General features: G+C 41.3%; 1 protein-coding gene across 6 annotated transcripts in view; it reads left to right on the top strand.

Annotated features, from left to right (window-relative positions):
* ppp6r3 (protein phosphatase 6, regulatory subunit 3) overlaps positions 1–27,705 on the top strand; it is a 109,414-nt gene that overhangs the window by 24,115 nt on the left and 57,594 nt on the right. For all 6 annotated transcript variants that reach the window (XM_056282741.1, XM_056282740.1, XM_056282739.1 and 3 more), the window contains exons 5-10: positions 11,826–11,963; positions 18,260–18,325; positions 18,887–18,999; positions 19,319–19,432; positions 21,534–21,660; positions 22,128–22,280. In XM_056282741.1, coding sequence (XP_056138716.1) covers positions 11,826–11,963; positions 18,260–18,325; positions 18,887–18,999; positions 19,319–19,432; positions 21,534–21,660; positions 22,128–22,280 — 711 coding nt within the window. The remainder of the gene's footprint in view (positions 1–11,825; positions 11,964–18,259; positions 18,326–18,886; positions 19,000–19,318; positions 19,433–21,533; positions 21,661–22,127; positions 22,281–27,705) is intronic.

Below are 27,705 nucleotides of genomic sequence, written 5' to 3'. Positions count from 1 at the left end.
GATCTGAAAATGGCCATCCACTAACACGCCCCATCTACTTTGGCAGAGTTGAAAAATATTTGCATAGAAATAGTAAAAAAAAAAAAAAAGAAAGAAAGAAAGAAAAATTAACCACAAGTCTCACACAGAACACTCTTGGATGTAATTGCTGCCAAAGGCCCATTTACAAAGTAGCCATTCTGTGGGGCTGAATTCTTCTGACCATTAGATTTGTCTTTAATTTTTGAAAAATAAAATCAATGTTCTTTGCTTCATAAATGTTTCGAATTTGTGTTGGTGTAGGGGAAAAATATATAACAAAGCATTGGAAATGTTAGTACATTATGCAAATCCTGAACAAGTTTAAATGGTGTGAATACTTTTTGAAGGCATTATATTTTCTGTCATTGCACATTACTTTAGGTGGCTTTTTTAGAGCCTGGGGTGGCTAAGTTGCACATGTCAAGGTATTGCTTCCACAAATGTTCTGTTATTATCAGCCACTGAGGTGTATTCAGAAACCCATTTTAACAATGTCTTTAACTGTCCGAGAAAACGTCTTTATACAAACCCCAATTCCAATGAAGTTGGGACGTTGTGTAAAACGTGAATAAAAGCAGAATACAATGATTTGCAAATCCTTTTCAACCTATATTCAATTGAATACACTACAAAGACAAGATATTTAATGTTCAAACTGATAAACTTTATTGATTTTTGCAAATATTCACTCATTTTGAATTTGATGCCTGCAACATGTTCCAAAAAAGCTGGGACAGGGGCAAAGAAAGACTGGGAAAGTTGAGGAATGCTCAAAAAACACCTGTTTGGAACATTCCATAGGTGAACAGGTTAATTGGAAACGGGTGAGTGTCATGACTGGGTATAAAAGGAGCATCCCCGAAAGGCTCAGTTGTTCACAAGCAAGGATGGGGCGAGGGTCACCACTTTGTGAACAACTGCGTGAGCAAATAGTCCAACAGTTTAAGAACCACGTTCCTCAACGTACACTTGCAAGGAATTTAGGGATTTCATCATCTACAGTCCGTAATATCGTCAAAAGATTCAGAGAATCCGGAGAAATCTCTTCACGTAAGCAGCAAGGCCGAAAACCAACATTGAATGCCTGTGACCTTCAATCCCTCAGGCAGCACTGCATTAAAAACCAACATCATTCTGTAAAGGATCTTACCGCGTGGGCTCAGGAACACTTTGGAAAACCATTGTCAGTTAACACAGTTCGTCGCTACATCTACAAGTGCAAGTTAAAACTCTCCCATGCAAAGCAAAAGCCATATATCAACAACACCCAAAAACGCCACTGGCTTCTCTGGGCCTGAGCTCATCTGAGATGGGCTGATGCAAAGTGGAAAAGTGTGCTGTGGTCTGATGAGTCCACATTTCAAATTGTTTTTGGAAATCATGGACGTCATGTCCTCTGGGCTAAAGAGGAAAAGGACCATCCAGATTGTTATCAGCGCAAAGTTTAAAAGCCAGCATCTGTGATGGTATGGGGGTGCGTTAGTGCCCATGGCATGGGTAACTTGCACATCTGTGAAGGCACCATAAATGCTGAAAGGTTTGGAGCAGGTTTTGGAGCAACATATGCTGCCATCCAAGTGACGTCTTTTTCAGGGACGTCCCTGCTTATTTCAGCAAGACAATGCCAAGCCACATTCTGCACGTGTTACAACAGCGTGGCTTTGTAGTAAAAGAGTGCGGGTACTAGACTGGCCTGCCTGCAGCCCAGACCTGTCTCCCATTGAAAATGTGTGGCGCATTATGAAGTGCAAAATAAGACAACGGAGACCCCGGACTGTTGAGCAACTGAAGTCGTATATCAAACAAGAATGGGAAAGAATTCCACCTACAAAGCTTCAACAATTAGTGTCCTCAGTTCCCAAAAGCTTATTGAGTGTTGTTAAAAGGAAAGGTGATGTAACACAGTGGTAAACATGCCCCTGTCCCAGCTTTTTTTTGGAACGTGTTGCAGGCATCAAATTCAAAATGAGTGAATATTTGCAAAAAAAACAATGAAGTTTATCAGTTTGAATATTAAATAACTTGTCTTTGTAGTGTATTCAATTGACTATAGGTTGAAAAGGATTTGCAAATCATTGTGTTCTGTTTTTATTTACGTTTTACACAATTTCCCAACTTCATTGGAATTGGGATTGTACATGCTCAATAATCCTGGTAAGAAAATCAAAGAAAGTTGAATCAGTTCATTTGGATAAAAGTGTCCTGAACCGATTCATATTTCTTTGATGTCCAAGAAAATGAAGCCATCTGTTAATTAGGGGACAGTCTTCCCTTGCTGCAACTGTTCTCATCCCTGTTCATTCTGCTTCAGCATGCTCGATACATGCGAGAAGAGGATATCCATAATTGCACTTGTTCTGCAAAGAAAGAGACAACAAGCACACATTTTGGGGAGATTTTGCTGGCACTCATTGCTTATTGTGTAATTATTAACTGGCTTTAGCAGTCGCTTTTGATTTCTATAAAAGTAACCATGCTCTAGTATAGTCACAGTAACTGTGCTACACTTAGAAAGACAAATTAACTTTACCTAGGTTAAACTACATATTTTTATACAATAAAACACTGTTTAATATTGCTAATATACATACTCATGGATTAAAGTTCTCCGTTACAACGACAGATTTCCATCAATTGGATTCCAGAGAAGTCATGTATGAAGTCAGTGCAGGGTTTACAAATGGCCCTTTCAAACACAACGCGATTTGAGCTGCGTTCACCGCAGGGTTCAGTGCACATTTTTACAGAGCAAAATAGGCAGAATTTTCAAAACTTATAGCAGAACAAGTTTGTTATTATCTCTTTGTTTTTATATTTTATCTTTTCCTCCGATTTGCCTTCCATGTCTGGCTGGCTGCCTCGTTTCTATTGGCCACACAGGTATTTATCGCAGTGTGTTGCGACTTTGGGCGCAATGCAAAGTTAAGGCGCACTGTGCTGCGCTTTTCTCAACGCAGCAAAAAGCTGTTGTGGTGCAGCCCAAGCCATTGGTAATAATAGGTTCCAGAGCACAACGGTGCAGTTGTCAAGTTGTGTCGGAAAGCCCCGAGCAGTGCCTAAACTGAATGAATGAAAACAAGACTTAATTAAAACCTAGTATATGGCTGGACCATGACTACATTTATTTAACAGCCGTTTTTGCGTGAAAAGCGGCTGTTTTGACATCAGATCTGTGAACAGCTGATGAGGTAATAGAAAACTGTTCGCACGGCCAATGGGGAAACTCCAACTGATCCGTCCGACCAATGGTGAAACCCCAGCATTAACTCAGGCACTCACTCACCGACAACCACATGTGTAGGGCTGGCACCGTTGTTGTGGTCCAGCCAAAAACTATGCTGAGTTCACAGGAAGTTGAATCAGTTCATCTGGACACAACATTTATTGAGAGAAATGTTTCACCACTCATCTAAGTGACCTCTTCAGTCTCAACTGACTACAGTTATCCCCACTCTTATAAACAATACAGTGGCATAATGACCGAAACAACGATTGATTTCATATACATATTGCCGTGACCATTAACTAGCGTTACAATGGCAATGTGTACTATTCACAGAGGATTGAGGAATGGTTGCAATCACAGCATTGTAAGATGGCAACAGATGTACTCTTAGCCCCCCCCCCCCCGTTTCAGTGATGGTCATTCTCTCTTCACATAGAGATGGCCTCTTTGATCCCCCATTCAAACCAGTGTTCCTCCCTATCAAGGATGTGTGCGTCCTCATCCTTGAAAAAGTGGCCACTGGCCTGTAGATGGATGTAGACTGTGGAGTCCTAGCCTGACGTGTTAGCTCTTGTTTATTGTGCCATCCTCTTGGCCAGTGTTTGTTTGGTTTCCCCAATGTACAAGTCACGGCAATCCTCCCGGCACTTAACAGCACGCACTATATTGCTCTGTTTGTGCCAGGGGACCCGATCCTTGGGGTGGACCACTTTCTGGCGCAGTGTGTTTCGGGGTTTGAAAGCAGCTAAGATGCAGTGTTTGGAAAATACGTGTCTCACCTGTTCCAAAACTCCCGCTACATATGGAATCACCACTGGTGTATGCTTAGGCAGCTGTTATCCTTCTCCTCTCCTCAATCGGTTGGTGCACTGTTTGGGCATCTGGCTTTGACGAACGGCCGCTTGACCAGGACCTGTTTAATATGGGATTTCTCCCCTTCCCTGGCCGCTGTGTTGGTGGGGATGTTGTCAGCTCGTGGTACAGCGACCTGATGATTCCTAGATTGTGTTGCAGTAGATGATTGCAACCTGCTGGGATTGCAACCATTCCCAAATGTTAATGGTCACAGCAATTTGCATATGAAACCAATAGTTGTTTTGGTCATTATGCCACTGCATTGTTTATAAGGGTGGGGATACCTGTAGTCAGTTGAGACTGAAGAGGTCACTTAGATGAGTGATGAAACGTTTCTCTTGATAAACATCATCCAGATAAATTGATTCAGCTTTCTGTCATTTTCTCACTTTTCTTCTTCTTGCTGCTCCGGAGAGAAAAGATACAGTTTTGGCCTTAATATAAGACAAATCTTCCCCCCTGAAACTTAGGTTTAAAAAAGTGGGGATTGTCTTACATTTCAGGACTAGACAATTATAGGCTATGGTCACACATGCTCGAATGCAGGTGAATGACCATCGCCTGCTGAGGCGAAATTCGTATTTTGTCATGATGAATGTGGGGAGTGCAGGATTTGACGCACACGGAAATTGGTTTTCCGGTTTGTCGTCCGTTTGAGCAGTTGGTGGTTTTGCGACAGAAAAATTCACACTGAAGTCCAGAGAAAGATAAATGTTTTCACTTAATTGTTTCATTTGCACACGTTAGCATAGTTTCATGGACAGATACGGAGAAAGAACATTGGTGTACAAGTTATATTTTTATACCGCGAAATATGAATTAATGATGTAAATACATTTTCCATTCATTCATGTTCAATGCCTTTCTCCCAATCCACTGTCATCAGGCAGCCTCTCTCTTGTGGGGCAGTTTTTGTAGTTTTCATGGGCAATGTCAAGCAAGCAAGCAAAATTTTATTTATATAGCACTTTTAAAAACATACAGTTACAAAGTGCTTTACACTCCATACACAAAAAAATGAATAAATACATAAAATAAATTGAATGATTATAAAAACATGGCATTGGGAGTAACGGACCAAGCTAAAAAAATTAAACAAAACAGAAGTCGGGGTGGGAATCTATCAAAAGGCTTGCCTGAAAAGATAGGTTTTTAGAAGCCGTTTAAAACAGTCCAAAGATTCAGCAAATCTGATGGATTGGGGGAGATTATTCCAGAGGCTTGGGGCCAAGACTGCAAAGGTGTGGTCACCTTTTGTTTTGCAGTCGGAGTGAGGAATGGATAAAAGACCGAGGTTTGAGGATCGGAGTGGTTGGGAACTGGAATGAGGAATGAGAAGATCAGAAATATAACTGGGGACAAGATCATGCAGTGCTTTAAATGTAATCAATAAGATCTTATAAATTATTCTGAATTTTACGGGAAGCCAATGGAGGGATGCAAAGAAAAGGGGTAACATGGGACCTACGGCTAGTTCTGGTTAGTAGTCTAGCAGCTCCATTCTGAACCAGCTGTAGACAATTTAAAGTAGCTTTGTTGAGGCCAGAGAAGAGGGAGTTATAGTAATCTAGACAGGAGAAAATGAAAGTGTGAATTAATTTTTCGATATCCTTAAAAGTCAAAATATTTCAGATTTTTGCAATATTTTATACCTGAAGAAAACAAGACTGGACATGCTTAGTAACATGGTGATTGAAAGACATTTTAATGATACCAAGATTTTTAGTGGTAGGTTTGACGTTTGAATGAAGTGGACCAATAAATTGATCAACTGCAGTGGCAAAGTTCTCAGGACCAATTAGAAGAACTTCAGTTTTGTCGGGGTTTAGATGGAGGAAATTAAGGGACATCCAGTCTTTGGTGGCAGCTAAGCAATCATGGTGGGAGGACAGTTGATTCAGGTTATTGGGTTTGGCAGAGAAATAGATCTGAGTATCATTGACATAACAGTGTCTTGAAAGTGACTAAACAAATGACCCAGAGGAAGCATGTATAAAGAGAAGAGGACTGGCCCAAGAACAGAGCCCTGGGGGACTCCACACAGTAGGGGAGCTGACAAGGATACAAGATTGTTAATAGAAACATAAAAATATATATTTGTGAGATAAGAGCAAAACCAATTTAACGCTGTACCAGAAATGCGAACCCAGTTAATAAACCCAGTTATGTTGTACAATACCGGCTGGTTAGACACAGCAACAATCAAAGTCACCTCTATCCTGGCTCACTAAGAAAACTATAGCCAGTTACAGCCAAGTGGGGTCACCCACACACACTTCTTTGCAAAGCTGAACTCCACACGAAGTGAATTTCTTTTGCCACCAGAAGCGAATGTTTTGTTTGTCCCTACGCTCACATAGAATGGAAGTGAATGGGAGGTGAATATTCATCAATTATTTATTTATTTATTTATTTTAGATGTTCCCCCTTTGTCTCTCCGATAATACTTGGCCAACTATCTCACTCTTCCAAGCCGTCTCCGTCGCTGCTCGACCCCCTCTGCTGATCCAGGGAGGGCTGCAGACTGCCACAGTAAGGAGTTTCGCCGGGGCGTAGGACATGGGAGGATCACACTATTCCCCCCAGGCGCCCCAACCAACCAGAGAAGGTGCTGGTGCAGCGACCAGGAGACATACCCACATCCTGCTTTCTACCTGCAGACACGGCCAATTGTGTCTGTAGGGATGCCCGACCAAGCTGGAGGCAACACGGATACGAACTGGTGATCCCTGTGCTGGTAGGCAACGGAGTAGACCGCTACGCTACCCGGACGCCCAACCCGTGCATGTGTGCAATTTCGTGCATGTGTGACCATAGCCTTACCTGTTCATTCATTACAACAGATATTCTTTTTGAGTGAAGATTACCAGTGTAACTACGGTATTTTACAGTCTTGCAATATGGGTTGTTGCAGCCTTAATTTTGTTAGGCTAGCGAGTGTTTTTAGTCTTGTCAGCACTGAGTGTTTAATTAGTCCAGTTTAACCTGCACAAGTTTCTGAAGGCTGCTGTAACGTGTTTTCCTGCCACAGAGGAAATGAATTCATGAATGAAAACGAGTTCTTAGTGTCTCCCCACGTCTTTACTGCAGAAATGAACCAGTGAGAAAATCTGGCAAACAGCCGAGAATTATGCCTGTCACAGATGAGGAGCTCAAAAAGACAGTCTGAAAAATGTTAGAGAAAATAATTATGCGAGAGGAATGAGTGAGAGAGATCGCTGTCAGCTGTCAAGTGGCTACTGGGAAAGTGAGCTGTCTTACAGACGTCCAACCAAGCAGCAACTTTGGTAAGCAGCCAAACGCTGTTACATTGTGAAATGGCTGTGAGAGAATGGGAAAATTGCAGTTCAAATCCATGTACTTTAAGGCTTGTTAAGTCTTGTTTTACCAATGTTATTTTGTATGGCACACAGTGCGATCACTTGAAAAAATGTGAAGGATTACCTCAGGACATGGCAGTTAATTCATCAGTGAGCATATATATTTTTATTTTTATTTTATTACTTTATTGATCCCCGTGGGGAAATTCTTCCTCTGCATTTAACCCATCCTAGCTGTGTAGCTAGCAGCAGTGGGCAGCCACCGTGCAGCGCCTGGGGACCAACTCCAGTTCGTCTTGCCATGCCTCGGTCAGGGGCACAGACAGGAGTATTAACCCTAACATGCATGTCTTTGATGGTGGGGGAAACCAGAGCACCTGGAAAAAAGCCTCACAGACATGGGGAGAACATGCAAACTCCACACAGGAAGGACCTGGGATGACTCCCCCAAGGTTGGACAACCCCGGGGTTCGAAACTAAGACCTTGCTGTGAGGTGATGGCCTAACCACTGTGCCACCATGCCGCCTGGTGTTTTTTTTTCACTTTTCTTACCCATGTCTAAGTGTACTGTCACAAACAATAACCTGTGTTATGTTTTGATAAATATTGTAATGATTATGGTCCAAAATGGTGTGAAAATGCATATTTTCACAATGCCCAAACGCCACGACCAAACACCCCCCCCCCACCCCATAAGCCACCACAACACCTATACCTTCCAGAAGATGGTGCTGTTAGTTTTGTGTTTGTCTTTTTCTGTTAACTGATAAGAGGCTCACTTAAAAACAAAAAAAATGTTTTGTTTGGTGTTATCTACTACTGCTACTACTGCTTTCGGCTGTTCCTGTTAAGGGTCGCCACAGCCGATCATCCGTTTCCATCTCTTCCAGTCCTCTGTATCTTCCTTAGTCACACCAACCTCCTGCATGTCCTCCCTCACCACATCCACAAACCACCTCTTTGGCCTTCCTCTTTTCCTCTTCTCTGGCAGCTAGCTCCATGTTCAGTATCGTTCTCCTAATATACCCAGCATCCCTCCTCCACACATGTCCAAACCATTTCAATTTTGCCTCTCTTGCTTTGTGTCCATAACGTCCAACCTGAACTGTGACTCTAATATACTCATTCCTAATCCTGTCCTTCTTCGTCACTCCCAACGAAAACCTTAGCATCCTCAGCTCTGCCACCTCCAGCTCCACCTCCTGGCTTTTCATCAGTGCCACCGTCTCCAAACCATACAACATAGCTGGTCTCACTACCGTCTTGTAAACCTTCCCTTTAACTCTTGCTGGTACCCTTCTGTCGCAAATCACTCCTGACAGTTTTCTCCACCCAATCCACCCTGCCTGCACTCACTTCATCACCTCTCTTCTGTACTCCCCATTACTTTGAACAGTTGACCCAAGTATTTAAACTCATCCATCTTCGTGACCTCTACTCTTTGCATCCTCACCATTCCACTGTCCTCCCTCTCATTCACACATGCATTCTGTCTTGCACCTACTGATTTCATTCCTTTTCTCTCTTTTGCATACCTCCACCTATCCAGGCTCTTGTCAACCTGCCACCCTACTCTTACTATAGATCATAATGTCATCCGCAAACATCATAGACCACGGAGACTTCTGCCTGATCTCGTCCGTCAACCTGTCCATCACCATTGCAAACAAGAAAGGGCTCAGAGCCGATCCTTTATGTAATCCCACCTCCACCTTGAACCCATCTGTCATTCCAACCGCACACCTCACCACTGTCACACTGCCCTCATACATATCCAGCACCACTCCTACATTCTTCTCTGCCACTCCCAACTTCCTCATACAATACCACACCTCTCTCGGCACCCTGTGATATGCTTTTTCTAAACACATGATGTAACTCTTTTTGATCTTCTCTATACTTCTCCATCAATACTCTCAAGCAAACATCGCATATGTAGTGCTCTTTTGTGGCATGAAGCCATACTACTGCTCGCTAATCATCACATCGCCTCTTAACGTAGCTTCCACTTCTCATTCCCATATCGTCATGCTATGGTTGATCAACTTTATACCTCTGTAGTTGCTACAGCTCTGCACGTCACCCTTAGTCTTGAAAATCAGTTTGCTTCTCCACTCTCAGGCATCCTCTCACTTTCCAAGATTGCGTTAAACAATCTATTGAAAAACTCCACTGCCATCTCTCCTAAATACCTCTATGCCTCCACAGGTATGTCATCTCGACCACTCGCCTTTCCACTCTTAATCCTCTTCATAGCTGCCCTCACTTCCTCCTTGCTAGTCCACCGCACATCATGATTCACTATCCCTACATCGTCCAACCTTCTCTCTGTCTCATTTTCTTCATTCATCAGCCCCTGAAAGTACTCCTTCCACCTTCTCAACACACTCTCCTCACTTGCCAGCACATTTCCATCTCTATCCTTTATCGCCCTGACCTGCTGCACATCCTTCCCAGCTCGGTCCCTCTGTCAATCCAATCGGTACAAGTCCTATTCTCCTTCCTTAGTGTCCAACCTCTTGTACAACTCACCATACACTTTTTTCTTTCCCTTTGCCACCTCTCTCTTCTCTCTTGTACTCCTGTCCACTTTCTTCACCTCCCTGCCTATCTCACTTCTTTGCCGACTTCTTCCTCTGCATAATTATCTATACTTCCTCAGTCTACCACCAAGTCTCCTTGTCTTCTTTCCTCTATCCTGATGACGCACTGTCATCTGTACAGTACAGTAATGTCATCAAGGTGAGTACCTTCCTAGCTGTCTCCTTCACTATTTCTGCAGTGGTTGCCCAACCATCCATTAACTCTTCACTACCACCCCATGCCTGTCTTAACTCTACCCTGAACTCCACACAACAGTCTTCCTTCTTCAACTTCCACCATTTGATCCTTACTTTGCCTTCACTCTCTTCCTTTTCTTGGTCTCCAGTTGTCCTACAGACCACCATCCGATGCTGCCTACATTCTCCCCTGTCACCACCTTGAAGTCCCTAATCCCTTTCAGATCGTGTCTCCTATATAATATATAGTCCACCTGTGTGCACTTTCCTCCACTCCTTAAACATCACCGTGTTCCTCCCTCTTCTTGAAATATGTATTCATCACAGCCATTTCCATCCTTTTCCCAAAATCTACCACTGTCTGTCCTTCCACATTCCTTTCCTAGACACCGTACCTGCCCATCACCTCCTCATCACCTCTCTTCCCTTCACCAACATGCCTATTGAAGTCTTCTCCGAGCACCACTCTCTCCTCCTTGGGTACACTTTCCACCACTTCATCCAACCCACTCCAGAATTCTTGTTTCTCTTCCATCTCACACCCAACTTGCGGGGCATATGCGCTGATAACATTCATCATCACACCTTTGATTTCCAGCTTCGTATTCATCACTCTGTCTGACACTTTGTTCATCTCCAACACACTCTTGACATATTCTTCCTTCAAATTTACCCCTACCCCATTTCTCTTCCCATTCACATCATGGTAGAAGAGTTTGAACCCACCTCTGCTGCTGGCCTTGCTGCCCTTCCACCTGGTCTGTTGCACACACAGTATGCCTACCTTTCTTCTTTCCATCATATCAGCCAGTTCTGTCCCTTTACCAGTCATAGTGCCAACATTCAAAGTTCCGACTCCACACTCTTACCCTTCCTCCTCTCCCTCTGCCTCTGGACATGCCTTCCCCCTCGCCTTCTCCTTTGCCCAACAATAACATAGTTTCCACTGGCACTCTGCTGGCCAACAGTACCGGTGGCTGTCGTTGGTAACCTGGGTCTCGACCGACCCAGTATGGAAATCTGATTTATGAGCCGCATATTTGATTTGGCAAAGGTTTTACGCCAGATGCTCTTCCCAACAAAACCCTCCCATTTATCCAGGCTTGGGATCGGCACTAAGAACGCACTGGCTTGTGCATCCTCAGTGGCTCAGTTAAATAAAATAATGTTATGGTGGTGTTATAATAAGATAAATAAACATATGCAGTGCATATGAATATGACCTGGCCTGAATCCATGCTGATCATAAGGGACTATTCAGGGATTGCTTTAGGAATTATATGAAATTGTTTGATGATCCTGAAATATGAATTCTGTCTTTGTTTGCCTGGGTGACTTCCTTTTCTTCTGATTATGACTGGTGCTGTATCCTCTCTCATGTGGATCTCTCTTTTATTTTATAGCCATTTTATTTGTATTAGTGGGGTCACTGGTGAAATGTCTCATTTGATTTAACTACCAACCTTTCAAAATCAATAAAAAAAAAATTGAATTACAAAAAAAAAGAATATGACACACACACGTGAATTTTACTGACTTTTGTGCCACCGGCTTTTTTACTGGAATCTCTTCAATAGCTAATGTTAATGTTCTCATGTGGTCTCTGTATTTTTTGTGTGTAGATTGTGGACTTTCTGCGGAAGCGGGAGGACTTCGTAGGCTTGGTGATCAAACATATTGGGACATCAGCCATCATGGACCTTCTTCTTAGGATGCTCACCTGCATTGAACCACAACAACTACGGCAGAATGTTTTCAATGTAAGTAGTAAGATGAGACTTCACATTTGGTTTAAGATGGTGGATTGTTTTTCCAACTGCTGTAAACTTGAACCTCGATTTCCTGTATAGTGATTTTATTGGGGCAGTACACCCATTTAAAACAACTACCATTTAGTGAACATTTGTTTGTATATTTGATTTCAGGTTTTTAGATGCACTCAGTTGGTCCAAAACCGAAGGCTTCTCTCATGAAGGAAGTTTAACTCGATCATGTTTAGGGATGACCGCGCAGTTGCCTCACAGCAAGAAGGTCCTGGGTTCGAGCCCCGGGGTAGTCCAACCTTGGGGGTCATCCTGTGTTATTCGCTGTGTGGTGTTTGCACGTTCTCCTCATGTCTGCGTGGGTTTCCTCCAGGTGCTCCCGTTTCCTCCCACAGTCCAAAGACATGTAGGTCAGGTGAATCGGCCATACTAAATTGTCCTTAGGTGTGTGTTTTTGTGTGTGTGTGTGTGTGTGTGTGTGTGTGTGTGTGTGTGTTTGTTTGTGTGTGTGGACCCTGTGATGGTCTGGCGGCCTGTCCAGGGTGTCTCCCCGCCTGCTGCTCAATGACTGCTGGGATAGGCTCCAGCATTCCCGCGACCCTAAGTAAGGATAAGTGGTTTGGATAATGAATGAATTAATGTTTAGGGATGGGTTTCGTTAAAAGTTTCATTGATACCACTACTTTTATCAGTAGTTTCATTACATTATCAATACTCTTATTAGTTCTTTTAGTTTATTTCTCAAGAAAAAAATTAGTGGAGGACAGAATGGACATTGGTTTACTATTCTATATCTGCTAGCATAAAGGGACTTTGGGCTTGGCTGGGACCAGTAGAAGATGGAGGAAGGGTGGGCTGAGTTTTGGTGGCTGCAGCCTCAGCCAGACAATCTACAAAAACCTGCTGAATTTCTAAAACATACACGCAGCTAAACAATTAGCTAATTTGTCAGCTTTCATATAATAGCTTGTTGTAGCAATTCATTATTAGCCTGTCAAACTCCATATTTATAGCTCTAATATAGTATTAATGTGATGAATGAGGAAAACAACTGTGTGGGATGGACTGCAAACATAGCAGTGGAAAACTACATCTTTATGTTTAGGTTGCTGAACAAATGTTTGGATAATTGTATTGCCTTGCAAGGGTTTTATTACACTTGTTGCAATGAGCATTGTTGTCAACTTAGGGGAAGTGCAACCACACTAGATTCAGGAAGCTTTGTGACAATGTAATGGAAATTCTTCTTAGACATGGCTTATACATCAGACAACACAATAAATAATGACAAACAAAATTAAAGACAAGTTATTCAGCACGTTGTGGAATGGATAAAGTGTTTATTTTAATTTGGAGCACTTTGTTCTGTCATGCTGATAAGAACACCTCTCACTGTATGTAAGAGCCAGTGGTCTATAATAAACTCTGGCTAGATAGTGTAATGATAGAACAGCCGCTATGACTGAAGCCAATGGAAATTTCTCTGGAGCCATATTTGTATTCCTCAAAAACTTAATTGCGTCTGGGGTTTCTTTCGGCTTGTTACTATGACTAGATGTGCAGCATACGGTTGCACGACAACATGGGGGGGGGGGTTGTAATAAAACCAAACACAGACTATGGTTCTTGATGAAACAATTAGTCGATTGTCAAAAATTAATCCATTACATCTTTGGCAGTCAATTAATTGTTTCTCATTCACTAATATAAACGTCAAACATTCGCTCATTGCAGTTTCTTAAAGGCTTAAGATTTGCTTGCCTTCCTTTGATTTATATCATTATGAAATGAATACTTGGGTTTGTCTTTTGTTTTGGCTATTTGTCAGACTAAACATTTTTAAGGCATCACTTTGAAATCTAGGTATTCATCAGTATTTTTGACTTAACAGACAATGATTAATCGGAATTAAAGTCGATTTTGGAAAAAAAATCATTATTTGCAGCCCAAGTGATGGCAACGTCAAAACAAAAGGTGATTTAGCATTGATTTATGGTTGTAATGTTTTTTTTATCTTTAATTACTGTTAACTGCATGTTCTGAGATGTAATGTTTTAATGGCACATGGTATGAAGCACATTCGTAATCATAATTTACAACAAACACAATAATAGGCAGTATAAATGTTTAACAGGCGGGAAACAAGTTGTTGGCTATGTCCATCTACTTATCTGTGTCTGCTGCGACAACCATGATCAGAATCAGAATCATGTTTATTGGCCATGTAGGTTTGCACAAACATTGATGACATTGTGATCTGTAGCGACAGTAAGGAGCAGGTTGAGGAAAGCCTGGAGAGGTGGAGATATGTACTGGAGAGAAGAGGAATGAAAGTCAGTAGGCGCAAGATGGAAAACATATGCGTTAATAAGAGAGAAGACAGCGGAATGGTGAGGATGAAAAGTATAGAGGTGACGAAGGCATATGAGTTTAAATACTTGGGGTCAACTGTCCAAAGTAACGGGGAGTGCAGAAGAGAGATGAAAAAGAGAGTGCATGCAGGGTGGAGTGGGTGGAGAAGAGTGTCAGGAGTGATTTGCAACAGAAAGGTACCAGCAAGAATTAAAGGGAAGGTTTACAAGATGGTGGTGAGACCAGCTATGTTATATGGTTTGGAGACAGTGGCACTGATGAAAAGGCAGGAGGTGGAGCTGGAGGTGGCAGAGTTGAAGATGCTAAGATTTTCATTGGGAGTGACAAAGAAGGACAGGATTAGGAACGAGTATATTAGAGTGACAGCTCAGGTTGGACGGTTTGGAGACAAAGCAAGAGGGGCAAGATTGAGATGGTTTGGACATGTGCAGAGGAGAGATGCTGGGTATGTTGGGAGAAGGATGCTGAGTATGGAGCTGCCAGGGAAGAGGAAAAGAGGAACGCCAAAGAGGAGGTTTATGGATGTGGTGAGGGAGTCCATGCAGGCGGCTGGTGTGACAGAGGAAGATGCAGAGGACAGGAAGAGATGGAAACGGATGATCGGCTGTGGCGACCCCTAACGGGAACAGCCAAAAGTAGTAGTAGGTTTGCTCAAACATGGAATTTGACTCCGGTTTCATGGCTCTATGTACTTGACAGAATAAAACACTACATAGGGCTTAAAATATTCTGGCACTGTGCCGGATTTCCGGCGTGCGGCGTTTGGCTGTGGGGGAAAAAAAGTGTTACATTTTTAAAAAACCGTCTTGATATCATCACCATCACTTTCGAGTTTATGAGTTCGTCTGCCAATGATATTAGAGGAGCACAACTCTCCTGCTCTCAAACTAACATTATTAGCCAATCAGAAGTAGAATGGGGCGGGTCTTGGAAAAATGTGCTTCAACAGAGTCCCTTGCTGCATAGATGCCCCGAGTAGAGAGATGTCACTTCAAAGGAGAGTAGGATGGAGAGTAAGTTCATGAATCCTGGGGAAGATGCCCTCCTAGTTGATAAAGGATTAAAAAATAAATGGCGCTGGCTGTGGATAGAAGAGATAGGGAAGGACGGTAAGCCTTTTGGTAGCTGGTGTAAGAAGTTAAGAGAAGCAGGTGCTTGCTTCTGCACTTTGTGCTTGAGAAAGCTAGTATATGCAACTAGCGGGAAAAAAGTGCTACACGTCGTGAGTTAGACCCCACTCATAGAGCAGCTGTTCGTGCTCTCCAACACACAACGCGGTTACCGGGAGCAACAACCACAGCTGATGTACCAGCATCAATAACTGACTGTGTGTGTGACTTGAAAATACGCTTGTGCACGTTCATCGTAGAGCATGATCTGTCTTTCAAGCTCGCCCAACCCCTGGTGAATTTATGCAAAAAAATAGCTGAAGACAAAATTGCTTTGACAAAACTGGATATCTAATCAGCATGCCAGCTATTTGAACACACGGCATAACACCAGAGTATAAAAGACATATTTCGGAAATGCTAAAAAACGGCATGTTTTCCTTAAATGTCGACGAAGCCACCAACCACAACATGGACAATAGTCATGGTCCTCGTTCGTTTTACTATTGCCACCTACTGACCTTTCTTGTTATTGCAGTTTCAAAAGGCCCACCATAATCTGCAATCATTCATTTCCATATAATGTTGTTTTTTTTTTTTACCCGGATGTGTCCACACCACAGGACGACAACACCCCCCCCCCCACACACACACACACACACACACGAAGTTCAGGCTCAGGATTTTTTTTTTTTTTGCTTTAACCCCTGACTACAACACAACAGTCTTTAGATACATACACAAGGATTGACTATATACAGGTGAAATAAGAGGTGGTAAGGTGCAATGGTGCAGAGGATATGGATGATGTAGGGATTACCAAGGTGGCGTTGCAGTGGCTTCAAAGATTTTACGTCATTGTCAGTCCAGAGTTTATTATAGATCAGTCGTAAGAGCACAATCCCAGCTTCCACTCAAAGACAAGTGCTGAGAGACAGAGCAGCAACATGATAATCACAACATTTCCATCAATTCCTTGAAAATTGCATTTGATGCAATGGAAATCTCAGTCCCTAATTTCTCCAGTACTGATAGTGGAACCGATAACACCAGACTTTATCAATTCTCTGGGTTTTACTAATTTAATCTGGTTTCAATTAGAACCTAGTTTGGGTGGGCATCCCTAATCATGGTATTTTTGCGATACCCAGTTATAAAAAAGGAAATAACAATTAAGGTGACCTGCCCTATTGAAAGTGGATATGAAATTTTCTGTCTAATCAGTTTTGCTGTAACAAATTTAGTGAGTCAAGCAAATCTTGCAGGTTTTTACATTGTGACATGTGAAAACCTGCAAGATTTGTCTGACTTGAGGCTAAGCTATTAGTGCATTTACATAAAAATTGAGGGGTATTTACCATAGCATGCAACGTGGACAGTTCTAGAGCAGTGTATTTCTCGCAAGAAAAACATCACTACTACTAATTATGAGTGATACAAAAAAACAATGCCAACATTACTGCCAAGGCCAGAGAAGATTGCTGGAGTAAAATTTCAAATAATGTAAATGTTAAAACAAACAAACAAACAAACAAACAAAAAATCTCTTTCTTACACTTTTATTTTAGCACTGGTTTTTCTCTTAGATGCTTGTTTAGATGCACTTCTGACCTCTGATGACTTGTAGTTCTCCTGATTTCCTACATTAAATGCACTTATTGTAAGTCGCTTTGGATAAAAGCGTCAGCTAAATGACTGTAATGTAATGTAAAAAAGGACTTGTTTTGTAAGGTTATATTAAGCGGTATGAGGCTCTAGTTGAGAAGGTTGCCAATTCCTGCTACAGAGTATCTGTAATATTAACTTTTACCAAAAGTAGATCAGCTATTACAAAAAGGGGTTTTGACAAATTTTGAAGCTCTTTGCCGTTCATTTTAGCTATACAACCTACTGTGGTGATATACAATTCTAAAAGGTGAAGCAATATTGTATGAGTGCAAACCCAGGGTTAAGCCCAAAGTTACCTTTTATATCTATTGATTTTTATTTATGAGACAGCCCCCTTGTGATAATGGGTAGGCACAACTTCTGTTTTGGTTTTGCTGAAAGTTTTCCTATTCCTGGGGGTAGGGAAATATCAGTTAGGTGCAGACAAGGTGTTGTACTGGAATGGTGAGATGCTTGAACCCCAATTTCCCACGGTTATATAGTTGTTTTTATTCCTTGAACACATTTTTACTCCCTCAGAAATAAACATGGATGTACATACATATGGTGGTGAAATGTAATCTTGAGTTGTAAGGTATTACGAATGTCATGTCACTTTGGCCTCTCCAATGTTAAGATGTAATGCTATGCAATGTACTAATGGACCTTGATTACGCTGGTGTAAAATTTAATCCTGGTGGTGTAACCTGCTCCTAAAAAGGTAATTTTATAACATTGTGCCCTGTCATTCTCCCTACAATAATAAGCTCATTTGCCTCTGCCTCCATTCTTCATGTTTTAAACATGCACTTGTCTATTCCCTTCTTAAATAAGTCTTGTCTGGATGCTTCTTTTCCCTATAATCACAGGCCCGTCTCGTAAGTCTCAAAATCGTACTTGAGGAAGTTGTGCAAATTTATCAGGTTTGATTGCTTGAGAATCAAGGATCTCTTTATTATGGTTCTAATATGAGCTCTATTTGTAACAGTACAAAGACGCATCACTTTCAAGAACGATTTGTTGTCAGTGGAGGCTTTTCAATGAGATTTGGTTTTTTTTTTTTTTAAGGTGATGGGCTAACCAAAGTTGTAAGACAATATTTGTTTTGTGCCATAACTTTTATTGATGCATTTGCTTCCTCTTTGTTTTTTGTTTTTTTTATAGTGGTTGAATGAGGAGAGGGTGATCCAGAGACTGGTTGACATGGTACAGCCTTCTCAAGATGAGGATGTGAGTCTCTCAAACTATTGTATTCTAGTGGAAAATGTGACAGTTCACAAACAGCAAAAGTAGCCCTCTTTCCTTTGAACATTATCAAGTGTAGGGACACTTTTTATTATCGGAAGTCATGTTATGATTGTGCTTTTTAGTTACAAAAGTTTTGTGCTGCAAACTACACTTCAAACTAAACTGGGATCAATACAAGGACTAATAAAACAAAAAAAAACGTAATTATTTATCTGTGCCGTTGAAGTTATAAGGAAAATTGTCACTGAATGTTCTGTTTTGCACTGCACTAAATAGTTAATTGCTGTATGTATTTTCAGCAAAGAAATACAAGGAAATACAGAAATACAGAAAGAAATACAGGTTTTGGTTTTTCTTAATTTCTAATTCAAATATTCAGTTTGATTTGTGAGGTTATCACAGATTTTTATTTTTATTTTAACAGCAAAGTTCCCTTCAAGCGTGGAAATGTGCAGAATATTGATACAGTATTTTTTTCTTGTTCTTCATTTTCTTCGTCCCATATTAATTTGCCCCATTTTCACATCTTCTTTGTGCTTCCAGAGGCACTCTAATGCATCCCAATCCCTGTGTGAGATCATCAGACTTTGCAGAGATCAGATGTTCCAAGTCCAGGGCTGTTCAGAGCCTGACCCATTGCTGGCCACACTGGAGAAGTATGCACTCATTATGTGATAAAAAATAATGCATCTTTTTGTAGGTACTGCAGTGTTTGTAATTTTTAGAATACCATGAACACTAAATATTCTATGGATTGGAGCCACCTTTATAAAGCATTTCATGTGAATAATTAAGCTAATTAGCTGACCCCTGTCATCGCTTGATCTTGTCAGAGCCAGACGCTAAAACTAGCAACATTTCGCAGTGTGAACTGAAGCTAGTGCAACTGTGAGAGATACTGAAGTCAGTTTTCACCTTAAAAACTCTTTACCTTCCCCATCTCTCTTTGTACCCCCTCTGTTTTCCTCATCTTAGGCAAGAGACAGTGGAGCAGCTGTTGTCCAACATCTTTGACAAGGAGAAAAATGAGTCGGCGATTGTCAGTGTTATCCAGATCCTCCTGACATTGTTTGAGACCAGGAGACCAGCGTAAGTTCAATTGCATAGACTTTTTCTTTTTCTTCTTCTTCTTTTTGTTTTTTGCATTTAAGGCAGAATATAAAATGTTGATGAAAATGGGCTCATTAAAATTGCCATTTGCAATATACCTCAGCATCAATCAAAGACTGATTTCTTGCCTTTTTAAGTTAATTTTCAGATGATATAATTGTTGGATGACATTTAGTAATCTGGCCACTCAACTAATTTTATTTGGAATTTACTAATTAAAACTTGATATTATTGGGACAAAATGTATGATGTTTTGTGTTAAAATAAAGATCAAAACTTCGATACTTTACAATTGTGGACACTTAGTATATTGATTATACCAGCATGGATTGGTAATTGAAAATGTATGTTTTAGGTTAGAATTTAGTTATTGCTCAGTTCTGCTAGTGATGCTACTGTAGTCTGAATGTTTTTGCAGAGTTGATCTTGAAATCATGGTTTACCAGGGCTCCAAACTAACTTTTTACAGTGGTTGCACTGGTGCACCTAACAATTTCATTTAGGTGCACCAGCACATAATTTAAGTGCGCTCAAATTTTTTTGCCACACCTTTTATATAATAATACTATAATACATTTTAACCATTACCTTTTTTGTCAGATCCCATTCACATCGGTAATTTCTTAACCCATTATGTAAATGATTGTAAACAGGAATAAAGGTGCAGACTCTTGACTTCACTCGTTATTAATGTACTGTTGCTTATAGTTTTTTATACATGGGAACGGATCAAATTTACAGCCCAAAGATGCGGAGATGGTGTACACCAAGGCAGATATAGGCAACTAAGTGCCATGAAGTTCCAAGAGTGTGCAGGCTTTTTTCCGGCTAATCAAAATATCGGGGATTTTAGTTATTAGCACATCTCAGGGCTCCAGACTAACTTTTTGCATTGGTTGCACTAGTGGACCTAACTTTTTCATTTACGTGGACCAGCATATAATTTAGGTACGCCCAAAAAAGGTTCACTGCCCCTTTTGGTGTCGCAATAATACATTTTAAGCATTACCTTTTTGTCAGTTCCCATATGGATTGGTAATTTCTTAACACATTATGACCCGATGTTGTCGGGTCTGTGGTGGGCCTTTCAGGGCTAGGGGACAGGTGTAACGGGCACCACAGCATTTTTCTTGATGAAAAAATAATCATAGTTCTCTTCGTTTTGCATTACCAGTATGTTTTAAGGTTGTGATGTTGCTCAAGAAAGAGTACAGGGCGCAGTCTCACACATACACACATGCCTTATTTTTTATCTCACCTGCATTCTGCGAAGACCTGCCCTACTCTGCCTCTGATTGGCTAGTATTCATTGCCTTCATTGGTTGGATAGGTTAGGTTCAAGCATGAGGGTTGAGATGCTTAGGGTAAGAATGTCAGGGTCAGAGCCAATCATAGGAAGAGCGGGATGTATTCGCAGAATGCGGTTGGGAAAAATAATGCTCTACACACACAGACAGACCTGCTAAATTTCAGGCACACTAGTGCAACCAATGAAAATGTTTAGTCGCACTTGACAGATTTTTGATCGCATGTGCGATCACAGTGGTCATATCCTGGAGCCCTATTTATCCATTACTTTGATAGTGGAAATAGCCTATTAATGGGGTTTTTATTATAAAAAAATTTCACAATTGAAATGCTGTTGGTTACACATTTTTTAAGCTCTGTTGCATGCACTAAAGCTTGAATTTGCCAGTGTTGTTCAGAATGACTAAACAAAACATTAATTGTAAATGTGTTTATCAGTATTCTGATGTTAACCAATTATTAGGAAATTTTAGAAAATGTAACATACCCATTTTGCTAATATACCAATGTAATCTATGGGCAGTAAACTAAGTAAGAAAGGGGCTAAAGTGTGCTGATTTCATCCTCCGTATCATGCCCAATACTGTCAGAAGTGCAAATTCCAATGTACTTCCTTAAGTGAGTGGATTTTAGTATTTTTATGTTCATTGTTGCCATTAGTTTTTACCCCCAACACACCTTAAATGTATCCTACCAACAATAAAACCACCAAGGCAGTGTTGGTAAACCCATAGCTAATTGTTACTAATATTGTTAGGTCTCTATTTTTCAGGTTTGAAGGTCATATGGACTGCCCTCCGGGAATGTCCAACCCCTCATTTTCAGTCAACCACAGCATTCTGGAGGCTGTTAGACCTAGACTAAAAGACTTTCACCAATTGTTACTGGAACCTCCAAAGGTGAGGAACAGAGAAGACTAAAAACATGTTCAGTCAATGTAAAGTCACTCAAGAAATTGAGTGAAATTGAGTATCACACAAACCTAGCAGACCCAAGTATAACACAGTCACCAATATTCTCTCTGTATATAGTTGTGTGCAAACTGACTGAAGGTTTTAAGTCAAATTTTTCAAGTTTTTTTTAGCATAGATTTTCTTCCTCAAAGTGATTGTTGGATTTGTCTTATTTTTTGTTATATTTGTCATGATGGCAATCAATACTACCATCCTTAACCCATACCAACATGTTTTCAGTTCAAACAATGAAAGAAAAGTCCCCTGCCCCTTTTTTAAGTTCCTTTTTTATGGGCTAGATCGAGTGGGTGGATTCATCTGTGAAATGTGTTTACAGTATTGAGTGAAATTAGTTATGACTGTCTTCTAAGTAGGTTTTGGGCAAGTTTATGTTGTCTTCTCTCCACCAACAGAAGAGCATGATGAAGACAACCTGGGGTGTGCTGGATCCTCCAGTGGGGAATACCAGGCTAAATGTGGTCAAACTGGTGGCCAGCCTCCTTCAGAGTAACACACACAGCATTAACAATGAACTTATCAACCTCAACACACTGGGAGTCATTCTCGTAAGTAACATATTTACACCATCATCTTGCATCAAGGTTGCTACAAAACCAGAATTTGTATTTTGATACTGATACTAGTTAAAGGAAATACTGCTTCACTTGTATTGACTTTTAAAAGCACAGCAAATATGATAGTTGTGTATCTATTGTACCACTAGCTTGTTCGGAGAAACAAAAAAATGTTTGTCTAAAAACCAAAATATAGATATAGCCTTAGCTGCACGTTACCATTCTGTGTGACTGTCTGTTGTGGCTGTTTTATCCACTCATGAGGCCATGCAATGTTTCACAATATCCAATGATTTTCGAGTTATCAGTCAAGAGTGACTACCTCATGAGCAAGGCTGTGTTTTCGGTTTTAACTGATTTTCACCGAAAAATACCCAGATTTTTTAAAAGGAGCTGATCGGTTTAAACTCATTTTCACCTGGATTTTGTTTCCACGGAGCCAAAAGTTGTTTGTGTGAGGTTACGTAACAGTGTTCTCTTGTGGCGAAATTCTGCATGCTGGATGGCTTTGAAAAATAAAAACCGAAAACGCTGAGCCTTGCTCATGAGGCACCGTGTAGTATCCTTCGCACTAGATTAAAGAAGTCTCCTCTGAAATATGTAATGAAAGTTTTTTAAAGCTGGCTAAGAAACAAGCTCAGTTGAGAGAGGTGTGAAAAATAAATGCAGAGTGGCATGGTTACCAGAGGCTCGAGTTTGGAAACCGGTTGGCACTTGGTGTCAAAAATTGAAAGAACCCAGCGCTCATCTCTGCACTGTGTGCGCTTGAATAAACTTATTGTACTGCAGTAGCTGAAAGAAGTTGCTCTTTTGCCACAAGACTTTGTGAATTGTGAATGTCCAGAGATCTCAGCTTCTACCTAAAAATGTAGATATGCTGGGTGGCACGGTGGCCCAGTGGTTAGCGCTGTCACCTCACAGCAAGAAGGTCCTGGGTTCAAACCCCGGGGTTGTCCAACCTTGGGGATCATCCCGGGTCGTCCTCTGTGTGGAGTTTGCATGTTCTCCCCATGTCTGCAGTGGGTTTTCTCCGGGTGCTCCGTTTTCCCCCACCATCAAAAACACATGCATGTTAGGGTTAATACTCCTGTCTGTGTCCCTGACCGAGGCATGGCAAGATGAACTGGAGTTGGTCCCTGGGCGCTACACGGCGGCTGCCACTGCTCCTAGCTGCACAGCTAGGATGGGTTAAATGCGAAAATAGAATTGCCCCAAGGGGGATTGATAGAAATAGCAAAAAAACTGGGGGGGGGGGCATAAATTCCAAGCTAGGAACACAGGCCAAGACTTTGTTTATTTGAGGAGTATTGTTCATATATTTATTTGATTTAGGATTTGTTTAAAAAAAATTTTTTTTTTTAATTTAAGACAAAAGAGTTTCAGTTTCGCTTTTTCAAAGAAAAGGAAATATGCATTGTTTTGCATAGTTTATAACCTACCACAGAAAGAAAGGATTCTTAAATTTGATAAAGAAAAGATGAGAAAATATATTTTGTCTATATTTGTCTGAGAAATTCAATTTACTGTTTTGTTATTTAAAACAAAATAACTAATCAATTGACTATTGATATAGTCAATCATTGTGTATATATCTGAAGATTATTATTCTATGTTAAGTATACTGTGAGAGCCACAAAACCAGTTAGATTCCATGTGTACAAACTTACACGGCCAGTAAATCTGATTCTGAAAAGATATTTTCAGTTTGACTTTTAAAAAGAAAATGAAATATGCATTGTTTTGCATAGTTTATACCCTACCTCAGAAATAAAAAAAAATTAATTTATAAAGAAAAGAGAAAATATATTGTCGATTTTTGTCTGAGAAATAAAGGAATCTTTTTCAGTCATAATTTCTTTTCAATCAAATTTTGTAAAAAAAAAAAAAAAAAAAAACCCGTCAAAATCATGTCGTGAATCGTATTGAATCGTGAGTTGAGTGTATCATCACGTATGATATATAGATGAAAATTTTATTTAAAGGGACCTTTCATGACACTCAAAGTCACCTTACATCAAGTACAATAAAACAAAGCAGTAAAAAACGTTAGTACATTCAACAAAACACACAATAATCAATACTCAAGTCAAGTCAATTTTATTTATATAGCCCAATATCACAAATTACAAATTTGCCTCCATGGGCTTAACAGCAACACAACATCCTGTCCTGGGACCCTCTCATCGGATAAGGAACAACTCCCTAAAAAAACCTTTAACAGGGATAAAAAATAAGAAGAAACCTCAGTGAGAGCAACAGAGGAGGGATCTCTCTCCCAAGACGGACAACACGCAATGGATGTTGTGTTTACACAATACAACATTGAAACAGGATAAACAGAATTATAATGGACTTATAAAATGTATGAAGAATATGATGCACAGGATGCCAAGCAGTATCCAGACGCCACCAGAATAGTCCAGGACCCAAGCCACGCGACCAGCATCATCATGTTAAAAAAAAAATTATATGGATTTATAGGATATTTTGAAAAAAATGTGATGTGGGGAAGGCCAGGCAGCGTCCAAGTGGTGACCACCATCACCACGGAGACCTGGGAGGAGAACCGACTGCACGTGCACACAAGGGAGACTCACATGACACTATTCACACAGAAAGAGAGAAAGGAGAAGACATCATTCAGAGAGAGAGAAAAAAGACAGCGCATACACCAGAAGGAGTTAAAAAAAATTAATGAATTTTATGCTGTTAATGCTGTTAAAGTGAGTATACTGGTTTAAAAAAGTATGGATTTTAAGAGCAGTTCTGAATTCTATAATGGAATCCAGTAAGCGGATGTGATAGGGAATGGAGTTCCAGAATTTGGGTGCAGCATAAGAAAGTCCTGAATATGGAGCTGCCAGGGAAGAGGAAAAGAGGAAGGCCAAAGAGGAGGTTTATGGATGTGCTGAGAGGACATGCAGGTGGCTGGTGTGACAGAGGAAGATGCAGAGGATAGGAAGAGGTGGAAATGGATGATCCGCTGTGGTGACCCCTAATGGGTCCTAACAGGAGCAGCTGAAAGTAGTAGTAGTAGTAGTAGTAGTAGATAGGAGAAAGCCCTGGCACCCATTGTGCTGAGGTTGATGGCTGGTAGTGCCAATAGACCTGCTGGTGAAGACCACAGAGAGCGAGATGGAATGTAAGTCTGAAGGAGGTCTGTGAGATTAGCAGGGAATAGATTAGGAAGAGCTTTGAATGTTAGTAATACAATTTTAAAAGTAATCCGCTGTGACACAGGAAGCCAGTGTAATTGAATCGGCAGGGAAGAGACATGGTCAGTGGACTTTGAATGTGTAATAATCCAGGCTGCAGAATTCTGGTTGAGTTGAAGTATGTGAATAAGTTTTTTGGGGATGCCTGTCATGATCTCATTGCAGTAGTCAATGCATGATATGACCAAAGCACTGACTAAGACTTCAGTGGAGTGTTGTGTTAAAACAGGGTGTAGTCTAGAAATGTTTCGTAGATGGAAAAAGGCAATCCGGGAAACATTGTTTATATGACTGGAAAAGGAAAGGGTGCTATCTAGGACCCTGAACCCTAATAAGTGGCCCGCGGGTTGCGAGAGCCAAATGTCTGGCCTGCACCCACCCATTGGCACTAACGCACCTGTCATTACATGTGAAATAAAGTGTGCAAAATGTGAAATAAAGTGTGTGCTGCTCTACTCTATTTTGACCACATCCCACACCGTACACTTGACCTATGCCGTAGAGCCACATGTAGACGTAAGACATACTGCACTCTCTACGGTCCTCAACTAGATAGACAGAGCTATCCATCCATTATCCAAACCGCTTATCCTACTCTGGGTCACGGGGATGCTGAAGCTTATCCCAGCAGTCATTGAGTGGCAGGCAGGGAGACACCCTGGACAGGCTGCCAGTCCATCACAGGGTCATTTCATCATCACAGGGTTATTTCATGTTATGCAGAAATATACGCAGCATTGTTTGCCAGAGAGAGATGGAGGATTGGGGTCGATGAGTGGAGACAGGTTCTGTTTTCATTTTGATTTTGATTCTCTATTCACCTGCACCTGTGGAAATTTTACATAATGGACTTATAGTTTTAGTTAAAACTGATTTCAGGTCCGGGTAGTGTAGCGGTCTGTTCCATTGCCTACCAACACGGGGATCACTGGTTTGAATCCCCGTGTTACATTACATTACATTACAGTCATTTAGCCGACGCTTTTATCCAAAGCGACTTATAATAAGTGCATTTAATGTAGGGAATCAGGCGAACTACTAGCATCAGAGGTCATAAGTGCATCTAAACAAGCATCTAAGAGCAAAACCAGTGCTAAAGTAAAAGCGCAAGAAAGAGATTTTTTTTTTAATGAGTGAATACAATAAGTGCTAAGAACAAGTAACAGGGTAGTAGTTCTTGAAGAGGTGAGTTTTCAACCTGCGCCGAAAGATGGGCAGCAGCTCCACTGTCCTGACATCAGTGGGGAGTTCATTCCACCACTGTGGGACCAGGACAGAAAAGAGCCATGACCAGGTCGATCAGCAGCAGGGACCTCTGAGCGACGGGGCAGCAGAGCAAAGTGGTCGAGTGGGGGTGTAGGGCTTGACCATGGCCTGGAGATAGGAAGGAGCTGTTCCTTTCACTGCCCTGTAGGCTAGCACCAGAGTCTTAAACTGGATGCGAGCAGCTATTGGGAGCCAGTGTAGGGACATGAGAAGGGGAGTTGTGTGGGAGAACTTAGGGCGGTTGAACACCAGACAAGCTGCAGCTTTCTGAACAAGTTCCAGAGGTCTGATCGCCGACGCCGGGGCACCAGCAAGGAGGGAGTTGCCGTAGTCCAGCCGGGAGATGACCAGAGCCTGGATGAGCACCTATGCTGTCTCATCGGTGAGGAATGGGTGAAGCCTCCTGATTTTATAGAGGAGAAACCTGCAGGAGCGAGCAACTGATGCAACGTTTGCAGCAAACGACAGTTGGTCGTCCAGGATCACACCCAGATTCCTCACAGTCCGTGTTACCTCTTGCTTGGTTGAGCATCACTACAGACACAGTTGGTCGTGTCTGTGGGTGGGAAGCCGGATGTGGGTATGTGTCCTAGTCACTGCACTTGCACCTCTGGTCGGTCACCAGCTAAATCACAGATAATCAATAACTATTCTAAACCAATAAAATCACCTGCGTGAAAAAGTGCAAAGTCGAGCAGGAAAACCGTCAGTCCAAATCTGACTGGGCTGATTAGTTTTGTTTTATTTTACCGGACCAAGCCAATGCCAAACCAGCATGCATGATATGCATGCAGACTAGCTATTTGCAAAGCAGATAATCTCAAGCGGCAATTCAGCACTATGCATGCTGCCAGTTTTAATGTCAACTACCCTACAAAATCAGGTCACCGCAAACAAAAAATAGTAGATATGATAACATCTTACAAGCACTCCAT

Source organism: Lampris incognitus, chromosome 6 (assembly GCF_029633865.1).
Source record: "Lampris incognitus isolate fLamInc1 chromosome 6, fLamInc1.hap2, whole genome shotgun sequence".
NCBI classification, from domain to species: domain Eukaryota; kingdom Metazoa; phylum Chordata; class Actinopteri; order Lampriformes; family Lampridae; genus Lampris; species Lampris incognitus.
The sequence above is the reverse complement of the archived record's forward strand: the minus strand, read 5'-3'. Positions and strand labels throughout refer to the sequence as shown.